The sequence below is a fragment of the Staurois parvus genome, unplaced genomic scaffold, assembly GCF_062004578.1.
Source record: "Staurois parvus isolate SC_StPar_1 unplaced genomic scaffold, SC_StPar_1.0 ptg000154l, whole genome shotgun sequence".
Lineage (NCBI taxonomy): Eukaryota > Metazoa > Chordata > Amphibia > Anura > Ranidae > Staurois > Staurois parvus.
In genome coordinates, this window is record NW_028317950.1 from 14,909,482 (window position 1) to 14,923,820 (window position 14,339).

Genomic DNA, 14,339 nt, shown 5'->3' on the forward strand with positions numbered 1-14,339 from the left:
GAAGAACCATAATAATAATAATAAATGTTATTATTAACAATCTTATTTACTAATACTTCAATAACACATACTTAGAATTTATTTTTTTTTATAAGAAGAACCATCATCATAATAATAATAATAATAAAAAATGTTGTTATTAACAATCTTACTTACTAATACTTTAATAACACATACTTATAATTTATTTATTTTTTGTATTATTAGTATTTACATACAGTATAACAACAGCAACAATAATAGTACATTGGAGTAATGTATTATTATGAATATTATTTCCCTACATTATGATGAAAGCTAATAAATTAATAACATGTTTTTATCATTTTATTTTTATTAGTATTTGCATACGGGGTAAGAACAACCACAGTAACAACAATACATGTTATTAACAACAATAATAAAATATGAGAGTAATTTATTAGTATAATTATTATTTTACCCGAAAACCACTATAAATTTAATGCTCATATATTACTTTCATTTACAAAGTGTAATCATATTAAGAGGGTACTGTATTATTATGTGTAATAATTATTTTATCTGAAGTTGGGCATCAAATAATGATTCCCTTTTTTTTTTTTCACTGTGCCTGCCCTATCCTAATTTTGTAATCACTGCCACTACACTACTGCTTGCAATAAAGGTAACTAAGAAGCACTTGAGAATCACACACACTGTATAAACTTTTCTACTGAAGTGTGCTACGGCAGCCATTTTATCGAAGACCAATGCTATCCAATAGTAGGCAACGCATGTCTGTGTAGTTATCTAGGTTACCTCTGGTTCTGTGGGGTTTTTTTGCTAATAAAAGCTGTAACATAAATGTTAACAGATATACGTTGATTATGGAGTGCCTACCGACACCTATACAGAATTTTACAAAATGTAAAAAGTAATTATGTTTTAGTCAGGCGCTACTAGGGCATCCCTAGTTGGGTCCTTCCTTGCCGGTGTGTGTCCACATGTGTTTGTAGATGTGACTATTGCTAGTACTGTACAGGGATCTGCGGAGGGGGTTGTAGAACTGATCATTGCTAGTACTGTACAGGGATCTGCGGAGGGGTTTGTAGAACTGATCATTGCTAGTACTGTACAGGAATCTGTGGAGGGGGGTTGTAGAGCAGATCATTTCTAGTACTGTACAGGGATCTGTGGAAGGGGATTGTAGAGCTGATCATTGCTAGTACTGTACAGGGATCTGTGGAAGGGGATTGTAGAACTGATCATTGCTAGTACTGTACAGAGATCCGTGGAAGGGGATTGTAGAGCTGATCATTGCTAGTACTGTACAGGGATCTGTGGAGGGGGTTGTAGAGCAGATCTTTGCTAGTACTGTACAGGGACCCGTGGATGGGGATTGAAGATTTGACCATTACTAGTTCTATACAGAGATCTATAAGAGGGGATTGTATGATCATTACTAGATCTATACAGAGATCTATAGGGGGCATTGTAGATCTGATCATTACTAGTTCTATACATAGATCTATAGGAGGGGATTGTAGATCTGATCATTACTAGTTCTATACAGAGATCTATAGGGAGGCATTGTAGATCTGATCATTACTAGATCTATACAGAGATCTATAAGAGGGGATTGTAGATCTGATCACTTCTAGTACTGCACAGAGATCCTTGGGGGGACTGGCTGTAGCTGACAGATGTTTGGTGGTTTATGAGTCATGGGAGATCAGGGATTAATCCTCAATATTACAGAGGCTCCAATCCCATCACACAAAGGTGCCAAACCTTTCCTCAAGCCAGAGAAAAGAAAGGAGACCTGGGTAAGTTTCCTGAATTTGTGTAAATTGGTATTTAGAAATCATGTTTCATCTGTCAAGCAGGTACAGACTTGGAGCTCAACTACACCGAGGTCTTAAAACGAACATGTCCGCCAGTTTAGTGTTCAGCTCCATGCCGAAAGCTGAAATGCATAGAAACAAACTGCTGTAATTGCCATCAGTTTTGTCGCTTGTGATCCAGGTACACCTGCCAGAAAGCATTCCCAGGTCATAGACTTCCCCGGAGTCTATGTAATACAGCCTGGAACAGGAACCAGTGCAGGCTGTGACAGGGCAGTAAATGGCTGAGCTCTGCCCTGTGTTCTCCTCTGAACAGGGGATTACAGTAGGAGGAGATCACAACTGAACAATGTTAAACATAGGAACTAAAATGTAATATATTGCAACTTTCCAATTTTTAGATGTAGTTGCTGGCATTTTTTTAAGGTGTTTTCTTTGTTTTCACCTGGTGATTCTGACAGTGGAACACTTCCTCTTTGGTGACAGCACATACTCATTGTACAGCAGACCTCCAGACCTGGGCAAACTATGGCTGCCTTTTGGCTGGCCATATCCGGCCCTTGATGCCTCCACTGTCAGCATGCCTTACTAAGCCTGTCAGATTCCTCACTTACTTACAGACCTTCACCAGTCCAAAATTACTGTTCAGCAATATTAATTATGGCCCTCCACCACAGTTCTAGTCTCTCATGTGGCCCCTTGGGAAAAATAATTTCCCACCCCCTACTGTACACTGGAACAGCATTGCCACCCTAGGACAAGAGGTTTGTTAGGACTACAGAACCCTCCCCTTCTCTCCATATTATAGGGGTGAGGTGTTCTGTAGTTCACATACATGAACTGAACAGGGTTCACAAGACTGATTGAGATGATGTTGCAGAGTGCACATGCCAGTACTGGATTTCTGACAGGATCAGCAGGTATATTTCTGCCCTTATCGAACAGATATAACAAACCACATTCAGTGGTATATGTAACCGCCTCCCGCCCGCCATATAGTACAATGACGGACGCAAGGCGGTTCTCTCGTTCTGGGAGGACATCATATGACATCATATGCACAGCGCGGCAATCGGCGGTGCGCTGTGTCCGGATCACGATCCACGGAAAGAGCCAAAGATGTCGGCTCTGTCATGTGATCAGCTGTGTCCAATCACAGCTGATCGCATGTAAACAGGGAAATGCCGGTTATCGGCATTTCTCTCCTCACGAGCTGTCATGCTGACAGAGGAGAGGAGAGCCGGTAATCGGTATTCCTCAGAGGATCTACACAGATCATCAAAGCACTGATGATCAGTGTGCCCTGATGATCAGTGTAGCCCCAGCAGCGCCACCTGTCAGTGTCCATCAGTGCCAGCTCTGTGCTCATCCATGCCACCCGCCAGTGCAACATTTCAGTGCCCATCAGTTCCACATCAATGCCACATATCAGTGCCCATCTGAGCTGCCTTTCAGTGCCAGTCAGTGCAGCCTATCAGTGCCACCTATCAGTGCCAGTCGATGCTGCCTATCAGTGTGCATCAGTGCCGCCTATCAGTGCCCGTCAGTGCTGCCTATCAGTGCCACCTATCAGTGCCATATATGAGTGCTTCCTTTCAGTGCCCATCAGTGATGCCTGTCAATGCCCATCAGTGCCACCTATCAGTGTACATCAGTGCAGCCTATCAGTGCCCATCAGTGCAGCCTCATTAGCGCACATCAGTGAAGGAGAAAAATCACTTATTTACAAAATTTTATAACAAAAACTAAGAAAAAACATTTTTTTTTTCAAAATTTTCAGTGGTTTTTGGTTTGTTTAAGAAAAAATAAACCCAGAGGTGATTAAATACCACCAAAATAAAGCTCTATCTGTCACAACAAAAATTATAAAAAATTTCATATGGGTACAGTGTTGCATGACCACGCAATTGTCACTCAAAGTGCAACAGCGCTGAAAGCTGGAAATTGGCCTGGGCAGGAAGGGGGTAGAAGTGCCCTGTAGGCTAGTGGTTAATAGAAAAGAGAGCAAATAAGATGTCAGGATATTCTACCCCCCCACATATACCCTGAAAAGGTCATTTTAATTCTAATCCCATTAAAGTGTTACTAAACCCAGGACCCTGCATCCACTATATCTGCTCTCCCCGGACCCTGCATCCACTATATCTGGTCTCCCACAGTACACACAACATGGAAATGCAATTATTGTAAATATAAATTGGCACATACCATTTCTCATCAGCAGTGTATATCAGTCTCGTGACTTCTATCAGTGTCCAGCAGAGTACTGGTTAAAGCTTGTAGGAGGTGTTTTCATTCTCCCCTGATTGCCCCATGAGGCTGCACAACCCCTGACCCTCTGTCTGGACAGTGCTGATTGGCCCTGTGCTGATCACATGCACTCCCCCATGAAAAAAAACTCTACAAATACACACTAAACTGAACATGTGCAGAATACGTCCTAGGGCTCTGTACTATCAGCAGATGGATTGGGGACAGTAGAAGAAGGGGAGGATCAGAGAAGTCAGGATCAAACAGCGTTTTTACACAATGCAGAGGATTAACCCCTTAGGTTCCATAGTGAGTATAACAAGCATGCTTTACTGCATATACAGACTGATTTTACTGTTGTGGGTTTAGTAAATACTTGTAAAGCCCAAATGAAGGCACAGAAATACATATACAGTCAGGTAGACATCCTACTAACAACCCCCATTTTTAAAGTCTTACTTTCACTTTCCTGGTACAGCAGTTGTTCCAGCTCTCTAAATTTGACTGTAAAGTCCATTAGGTGCCAGAGTAGACCCAGTGCACTCGATAATGAGCACTTACTAACAGATCTGGTCAGATACAGTGCCTTGAAAAAGTATTCATACCCCTTGAATTCCACATTTTGTCATGGTACAACCAAAAACGTAAACATTTTTTATTGGGATTTTATGTGATAGACCAACACAGAGTGGCACATACTTGGGAAGTGGACTCAATGTTTTTCAAACTTTTTTATGAATACATATCTGAAAAGTGTGGCGTGCATTTGTATTCAGCCCCCTTTACTCTGATACCCCTAATTAAAATCTAGTGGCACCAATTGCCTTCAGAAGTCACCTAATTAGTAAATAGAGTCCACCTGTGTGTAATTTAATCTCAGTATACATACAGCTGTTCTGTGAAGCCCTCAGAGGTTTGTTAGAGAACATTAGTGAACAAACAGCATCATGAAGGCCAAGGAACACACCAGACAGGTCATGGATAAAGTTGTGAAGAAGTTTAAAGCAGGGTTAGGTTATAAAAAAATATCCCAAGCTTTGAACATATCACAAAGCACTGTTCAATCCATCATCTGAAAATGGAAAGAGTATGGCACAACTGCAAACCTACCGAGACATAGCCGTCCACCTAAACTGACTGGCCGGGCAAGGAGAGCATTGATCAGAGAAGCAGCCAAGAGGCCCATGGTAACTGGAGGAGCTGCAGAGATCCACAGCCCAGGTGGGAGAATCTGTCCACAGGACAACTATTAGTTGTGCACTCCACAAATCTGGCCTTTTTGGAAGAGTTACAAGAAGAAAGTAATTGTTGGAAGAAAGCCATAAGAAGTCCCATTTGCAGTTTGCGAGAAGCCATGTGGGGGACACAGCAAACGTGGAAGAAGGTGCTCTGGTCAGATGAGACCAAAATTGAACCTTTTGGCCTAAAAGCAAAATGCTATGTGTGGCAGAAAACTAACACTGCACATCACCCTGAACACACCATCCCCACCGTGAAACATGGTGGTGGAAGCATAATGTTGTAGGGATGCTTTTCTTCAGCAGAGACAGGGAAGCTGGTCAGAGTTGATGGGAAGATGGATGAAGCCAAATACAGGGCAATCTTAGAAGAAAACCTGTTCGAGTCTGCAAAAGACTTGAGACTGGGGAGGAGGTTCACCTTCCAGCAGGACAACGACCGTAAACATACAGCCAGAGCTACAATGGAATGGTTTAGATCAAAAGCATATTCATGTGTTAGAATGACCCAGTCAGAGTCCAGACCTAAATCCAATTGAGAATCTGTGGCAAGACTTGAAAATTGCTGTTCACAGATGCTCTCCATCCAATCTGAATTTCACTCTCTAGATGTGGAAACTCTCTACATCCCCAAAAAGACTTGCAGCTGTAATGGCAGCCAAAGGTGATTCTACAATGTTTTGACTCAGGGGGGCTGTATACAAATGCACGCCACACCTTTCACATATTTATTGGTAAAAAGTTTTGAAAACCATTTATCATTTTCCTTCCACTTCACAATTATGTGCCACTTTGTGTTGGTCTATCACTTAAAATCCCAATAAAACACATTTATTTTTTTGGCTGCAAGATGACAAAAAGTGGTAAAATTTAAGGGTATGAATACTTTTTCAAGGCACTGTATGTCCTCTTCCTTCTCTGCAATAACACTGTTCAACAAATTTTTATTTTTTGCCAGTTTTGGAAACAAAAGGATCCATTTCTTAATGAATTTCACATTCTGAGTTCAAATATAACAATGAAATTTGTCAATTGGCTCTAGTTTTTCTGTAAACGGAAAGTTTTCTACTATAGGCGTAATGACTACATAATGCACAATAATTATATAGATAGATGTCTTTCCACAAATATAAAGCAAGTGATATTGACTACATAACAAAGCCTAAATGGCATAATATATTGCATAGGATTACCAAGAAAAATTATAGCCATAAGCTAAGTTGAATCATTTTAATACTTAGGATTCTCACTAGTTTTGTCTTCAGTTTGTCTCGGTTTTGCTTCTCTTGGCTTTTCTCTTGTATTCGAGGAAAGGGTTATCTCTTACAACTGCACGTGACTACACGCTTCAGGTTCTTCCTCACTTGACTCAACCTCGAAGGATTCTGGTGCTTTAGGAATTGGTAGCCCCTCTCCATGAGGAACTGGACGTATTGCCGATGGAATATTTGGATAGTGCACAGATAACTTTTTCTTCTTATTTAGCCCTTTTACAATTGGAGGCACCATACAAAAGTAACAATTACTAACATGATCTGTTGGCTCTCTCCAAATCATTGGCACAGCGAAAGGCATAGATGCCTTTTTTCCATTCAACCATTGCTCCAGTGCCGTCCCACAAGAATTGCAGCATATATGTGGTGCCCAGCTCTTGTCCTGGTCTCCTATCTTGCAGCCAAAATACAAGTTGTAGGCTTTCTTAATCATTCCTGTTATCCTCCTTTTTTGTGAGATAAAAGTTATTTCACCGCAGATATAGCAGAAATTATCTGCTTTATTCACACAAGTTCGAGGCATTACTGAGTAGCCTATATAAGCATAAAACGAAATGTAAAGACGCTGTCGAACTACAATCAGCTACAGATACTGCAGCTTTTATGCAGTGAAGTGATGCAATTAAAGGCTAATATTGCATCATCTCAGTATACATGCAATTTTCTATTGGTCACCTGTATCAATTGCGCAATATGCAGCTGAAGTTGCATCATAATTTTGAATGGCTTACGTCAGATGGGTGAATATATCATGGAAACTAGAGCCAATCAACATTTTTTAGGGTCATTTTCGTTTTCAGCACCCCAAAATTATGTAAGATTAGCTAATTTTATGCCCAAAACTTTTTACCTGTTGAACAGTGTAATCAGTAAATGTGGGGACATTAGTGCTGAGGGGGTGGCTATTACTCAGCTCTACTAACACAGAGCACTGGAAGGGGAGAGAAGGAAGAAGCAACTTCTCTGTAAATACTTGTGGAAGTACTACCCACAACTATGACAATACTACAGCCTGCATGGGAGTACAGGGGTAGGGTGGGAAGCATTAAAGAACAACTTCACTAGAAGCAAAGTTTTCTATTAAGGCATTTTCAAGAAAACTGCAATCACAAATCCTAAAATTCCATGATACAAAACTCTAAAAGAGATGCAAAGGTGTGGGACTTCAATTGAGTATTGAAGCTGAATTCCAAGAGAGCAGCTAAATACTTAACAGAGATACATATATGAGGATTGTGCTGGCTGCAAAATGATTTGTAATTCTGTGCAGTCCTGTGAATCCTGATTAATATCCCTGAAGGCAACATACTTGACCATTACTGCAGCAGCACTGCTTGGTCAAAAACTCCCCTAGGTTGCTGATTGGTCAATGGAAGAACAGTAGTTTACTAATTAGATCATCTCTTTGCTCATGCTTTTTTCGCCCATTAGCAGGTCCTTTGTCAGCATATGTACAATGCATGAGATAGATTGACTCTGAGTACTGCCCTTCATGCTCCCATTCTTAGTGCTGCTGTACAGGGGATTACAGGAGACTGATTTCAGGACAGATTCTTATATGTACACTTGTAGTGAAAAAAAAAAAAAAATCATACTAACAACAACTTACAAAGCCATCCACAACTCTGCCCCCAGCTACATCACCAGCCTGATCTCAAAATATCAACCAAACCGCTCTCTTCGATCCTCCCAAGACCTTCTGCTCTCTAGTTCCAGTGTCGCCTCCTCCTATGCTCGCCTCCAGGACTTCTCCCGAGCTTCTCCCATCCTATGGAACTCCCTACCCCAATCTGTCCGGCTGTCTCCTAATCTATCCACCTTTAGACGAACCCTGAAAACCTTTCTCTTTAAAGAAGTCTATCCTGCTTCTACCTAGTAAATCGCCATTTATTTCCTCCATCAGCTCATCCCCCCACAGCTATTACCTTTTATATCACTTAACCCTTCCTCCTAGATTGGACGAGCCGGGCCCTCTGTTTCCTCTTCTACCAAATTGTATTGTAACTATAATGTCTATAGTTTTTCATTTTGTAAAGCGCTGCGCAAACTGTTGGCGCTATATAAATCCTGTATAATAATAATAATAATTCCTTTACAGGGTTTACCTCTATCAGGACTAATGCTGTTATTTCATTTAATGACAGAAATTCAAAGCTCAGAAAAGGAAGTTCCAAGATGCCAGTGAAGGTCCTTCCTCCAAGCGTTCAGCTCCTCCAGTTTCTCTAGATACCAAGTCCATGGACACCAAATCCAAACCCAACAAAAAATTCAAAAAAAATTCCTTACCTAAAAAAGGAGAAAAGAAAGAAGATGGCACAAAAGGAAGAGCTGCTGTCAAAACATCATCTCTCTTTAAAAACAACCCAGAGGTTCCGGAAATAGAGAGGTTCGATCTTATTTGGATTTAAAGGGAACTGTATCTGTATCTATGTTTGTTTTTTTTTTGTTTTTTTTTGCTTTTCTGATTTATACTTTTTATGGCTTATTTGTTAACAGGCCAAATGTGAAGCAGTTACAAGAAAACGTTTTCTCTTCCGATTCCTTTTCTGAGCTCAAGTTGCATCCACATCTGGTAGGTCTGTCTTTTTTTATTAATCAGTTGTGTTTTGTATTTAACATTTTTCCAGTACAAAAATGTCCAAGCATTCCGCACGTTCCCCTTCCAACTGTCCAGATCCTTGTACAAGAGTAACAATTAGTAGGGTTTCATCTACACATCCACATTATAGAGATTGTCACATAACCTGATGGATATTACCATGTTCATAGTTCCATTGGGGTGTAATATTGTAGGGTTTTGCCTAAATTTTTCTGATGATCAATAAAGTAGCTTAAAAAACTGGGTCGACATGCGCATGTGTGTTTTAATTGTTTCGACAGTTGATTATTTCAGACTTGTGGGGTTGTCATCTGGTTATGATTACACATCTAGAGAGATGTGTAATCATAACCAGATGACAACCCCACAAGTCTGAAATAATCAACTGTCGAAACAATTAAAACACACATTGTCGAAACAATTAAAACACAAATTTGTACAACTATGGGACAATCGTTTGGGGTCTCCGGGCCTAGCACCCACTCAACCGTTCTCAATTGTACAGCGCTGAGCAAACCCTTTGGCGCTATATAAACTCGTAATAATAATAATAATAATAATAATTGAGAACGGTTGAGTGGGTGCTAGGCCCGGAGACCCCAAACGATTGTCCCATAGTTGTAGAAATTTGGTAGGTCACCTTTTTATTGAATTTATTTTCAACATATTATTTTTATAGATATAAAGGAGAGAATGGCACTGTACAATAGCTTTCAGCATTGGTAGATTTTGATTTAGAGTTTCGGCACCGAGTGCAATGCTCTACCGTAAGCTCCATCATGCCAGCCTTCCTTGTAACTGTAAAGGCTAACTTGTTATTTGCACCATTTTACACCCGTATTTATATCTGTGAATGAATGAGCTACAAGTCCCATCTACTGCCATGACGGATGGGCTTGTAGTGTTCAATGAAGTGATCCCCGCACTGTTAGTCCATTGACACTTAGGCTAGGTTCACACCTATGCCGTTTTACGTTTGATCCATTTCTGCAATGCTTTTTGTGGTGTGATTTGTTTTTGTGCATATGCGTTTTGCATTTTTTTTTTTCAACTTGTTGCTGGGCAGAATAAAATGCAAAACGCATCAAAAATCCATCAAAAACAAACCACATACTTTTCTGCAGACTCTCCATTGAAGTCTATAGAACCAAAAACGCAACATTTTGCATTTAAAAAAGTCGCTGACCCTTTCCAAAAAACGGACTGGGTGAAACCGCGGAGACATGAACCTGTCCCATAGGAAAGGTTAAATGGACTGCTGTGTGTTTCTGCAAAATGCAGCGGAAAATGCATAGGTGTGAACCTAAGAGGGAGATTTAACCAGTTGACAACTGGGCTATAGCCGAATGACAGCTACAGCACGGTCGTCTAGTTCTGGGAGGGCGTCATATGATGTCCACCAGAACCGCGCCTCCCACGTGCCCCTTGGGGCGGGCACCCAGCAAGCTGTTTGATCACTGTGTCCTTTGAACACAGCAGATCACTTGACATGGTAAAGGGCCAATCACAGCGTCTTTACCACATGATCAGTCCAATGACACAGCTAATCACAATGTAAATACAGTTGGCGGTTAGCTGCACAGAGAGGAGAGCCAATAATCGGCAAGTGTATTGACACATCAGAGGATATCAGTGCAGCGCCAGTCAGTGCCGCCTCATCAGTGCCTCCTTGTCAGTGGCCATCAGTGCAGCCTTTCAGTGCCCATCAGTGCTGCATATCAGTGTCTATCAGTGAAGGAGAAAAATTGCCTGTTTGCAAAATGTTTTAACAAAAACTAAGAAAAACATTTTTTTTTCAAAATTTTTGGTCTTTTTTCATTTGTTTAGCAAAAAATAAAAAACCCTGTGGTGAGAAAATACCACCAAAAGAAAGCTCTATATGTCGCAAAAAAAAGTATAAAAATTTAATATGGGTACAGTGTTACATGACCGCGCAATTGTCATTCAAAGTGTGACAACACTGAAAGCTTAATATTGGCCTGGGCAGGAAGGGTGTAAAAGTGCCTGGTAGGCAAGTGGTTAATTAAACTGGATCACTGAGAATCTGGTGCAGCTGTGCATGGTAGCCAATCAGCTTCTAACTTCAGCTTGTTCAATTAAGCTGTGACAATAAAACCTGGAAGCTGATTGGTTACTATGCAGAGCTGCACCAAATTTTGCACTCCCCAGTTGTAGTAAACCTCCCCCTTAGTCCAGCTCTGCAACTGAAAGTCTACACTTCTTTATGGACGAGGAGTCTTCAGGAGCCCGGCATTGCACCCAAGATCCACTATATGTGGTTGCAATGCTTTGCTATGCAGGAAAATGCAGAGGGTCCCGAAGAAAGGAGGGCTAGTGTGAGTATCACAAGTAGGTTAGTATTAGGGTTATAGGTCCTGCTACCAACACCCCCCCCCCCTCAGCCCCCCTTACCTGAGCCCCATCTCGATCCGTCGAATGTGCACGGGAGCCCCGGCTTTCCCGGGTCTCTCTTTCCTTATGGGCTGGCCATTGGCTCCAACATCTGTCAGTCACAGCCAGTGAGGAGAGAGCGGGGGCTGAGCCGTGGCTCTCTGTGTCTTATGGATGCATAGAGCAGGGCTCGGGAGCAAGTACGCACCAGTGAGGCAAGCAGCTTGCTTTTGGGGCACTGGTCAAGGGGGAGGAGCCAGGAGAGCGGGCAGGGGAACCAGAGAAGAGGAGGATCAGGGCTTCTCTCTGCAGAAACCACTGCACAGAGCAGGTAAGCAGACCATGTTTGTTATTAAAAAAAATAAACCTAAGGGGCCAGTTCACACCACAACAACGGCCTCTGGATGCATTCTGAATGCGTTTTTACTTACAGTTCACATTACACTCCTTTCCAGTGCATTTTTGTTGCGTTTTGCTGGGTTCCAGTACAGTTCTGTGCAGAAAAAATGCAGCATGTTTTATTTTTTTTCTGCACTGGAAACTGACTGCACTGTTGTGAACTAGAGCCATGGAAAACACTGTGCATATAGTTACATAGTTTGGCTGAAAAAAGACCAAAGGCCATCCAGTTCAACCATATAAAAAAGTTATAATCCTATACCCACAGTTGATACAGAGGAAGGCAAAAAAGCCAGCAAAGCATGATCCAATTTGCTTCTACAGGGGAAAAAATTCCTTCCTGATCCCCCGAGAGGCAATCAGATATTCCCTGGATAACTTTACCTATAAATGTTAGTATCCAGTTATATTCTGTGTGTCTAGGAAAGAATCCAGGCCACGGAGCTGGCCAGAACCAACTCTTGAGGGAGTCTATTCCACATTTTCACAGCTCTTACTGTGAAGAAACCTTTCCGTATTTGGAGATTAAATCTCTGCAATGCTTTTTTGATGCAGAAAAAATCCGCATTGGTCTGCATCTGGTGTGAACCAGCCCTTAATATCACTTTAAAGACTTTAAAGTCCACCTTTTACAAAAAATAATACGTGCACATATATTTGCTGGAACAAAAATGAGCATTTATTATTTTTTTTGCAAAAGATGGACTAACTCTGCCTATAACCCTAATACTAGCCTACTTGTAACCTTTTCTGTAACCCTGAAACTAACCTTTCCTTGTGGCCCTCTCACTAGCCCTTTTCTCCTAAGGACCCTCAGCATTTTCCTGCATAGAAAGATGTCTGGATTCCGTCACAAAAGTCTACTCTTCCAATATGATTTAGTTAGTAGTCTTGCCTTATAGGTCCCCAGTTTGCCAGGAACACTGTTTGCATTGATTGTACATGTTCTCCTTGTGCTTTCTTGGGGTTTCTACCAATTCATTTATATAATTTGACAGGCATGTGACCCAACTGGCCTCAGAGTCGGTATTTGTGCACAAGCATCAGTAGATCAGGGCTTTAAAGCCAGCCATACATGGGTCGAATTCCGAAAGAATTTCTTTTGAAAATCTTTTCTAAGAATTTTCGTTCAAATTTCGCACCACTAGTGGGTCACAGAAACAGCCGATTTTCATGTTACCATTGAATTTGAGTGATCAGGCATGTTAGAAATTTTTTGAATAACGAACAAATTTCGTATCAATGATGGGAGAATCGTGTGAGAAATATCAATGAAAAAGAAATGAGCATGAACTGACCTGGAAAGAAAAGAAAATTCTTGGCCACAAAAATTCTTTCTGTAGCAACATGAGGTGAAATTGAAGGCTTGGTTGTTTGAATTTTGAAATCAATGGTGGCCCATCGGATTTCAAAAAATTCCGATTTTCTAAAGAAAATTAGTTCAGAATTCGACCCATGTATGGCCTGCATTAGTTCAGGTATCTGCCCCTGGGTGTAGTATTCTATCACTTTTTAAAAACATTTTACAGGCATGATGTAAAATCAGGATTTTTTTTTTTCATTTCAGGTTGCCACAATCACAAGCGTCCTGAATATAACCCAGATGACCAGGTTGGTGTCTCGTGAAAATTTCCTTCCCAGGCCAAGAGGATCTAAATGCTAGTTGCTTGGCTTTAATACTTTGTGAGACACTGACCAGGAACAAGGAGATCAGGAAAGTCCGAGTGAAATCAAAACTCTGGCATGCTCTTTTCATGTCAATGACTAACAAACTACTGAAGCCAAAAATAATAAAACGCTGACCTAGTACCTAAAATGCAATGCCTCCTTCCCTACACATCAAGTACAACACAAACAATTATTTCACCTGTGGGACTTTAAATGAGGCATAACGTGATTGGATTGTATGTTATCCTTTTATTAGGCGATGCATACATTTTTCTGTTACATACATAAAAAAGTTCTTTAATCTGACATAAATAATCATAAAGTATACAAATCCAAACTAGTTGTTCCATAGAAATACAATAAACACATTTATTAAGAAAGGAATGCATCCTATAAGCCCTGGTTTACACTGCTGCGACTTCAGATGCGACATGCAATTTACAAATTGCCCCTGAAGTCGCATCTGATGTACTTCTATGGCACGGTCTTAATAGGTGTGATTTTAAGTAGCGTGTGTCACGGTCGTGGGATCGCCACCCTCAACATACGACAATCGCACAACCGCGACCACCAATACATCACACCCGCGGTGCCAGACCTTCTCACCAAACTCGTGACCAAAGGACCGGCCGATCTAAAACCGCGATGTGACGTGCGTAACAATGCCACACTCAGCTGCACCCTGCACGATTGTCCAGCTAATGGAATGTAATCG

At 41.1% G+C, this 14,339-nt stretch overlaps 1 protein-coding gene across 2 annotated transcripts in view; it reads left to right on the forward strand.

The window, feature by feature from the left end:
- Positions 1-944: 944 nt before the first annotated feature.
- DDX31 (DEAD-box helicase 31) overlaps positions 945-14,339 on the forward strand; it is a 157,511-nt gene continuing 144,116 nt past the window's right edge. For both annotated transcript variants that reach the window (XM_089675089.1, XM_089675090.1), the window contains exons 1-4: positions 945-1,787; positions 8,712-8,953; positions 9,064-9,139; positions 13,524-13,567. In XM_089675089.1, coding sequence (XP_089531215.1) covers positions 1,686-1,787; positions 8,712-8,953; positions 9,064-9,139; positions 13,524-13,567 — 464 coding nt within the window. In that variant the 5' untranslated portion in view covers positions 945-1,685. The remainder of the gene's footprint in view (positions 1,788-8,711; positions 8,954-9,063; positions 9,140-13,523; positions 13,568-14,339) is intronic.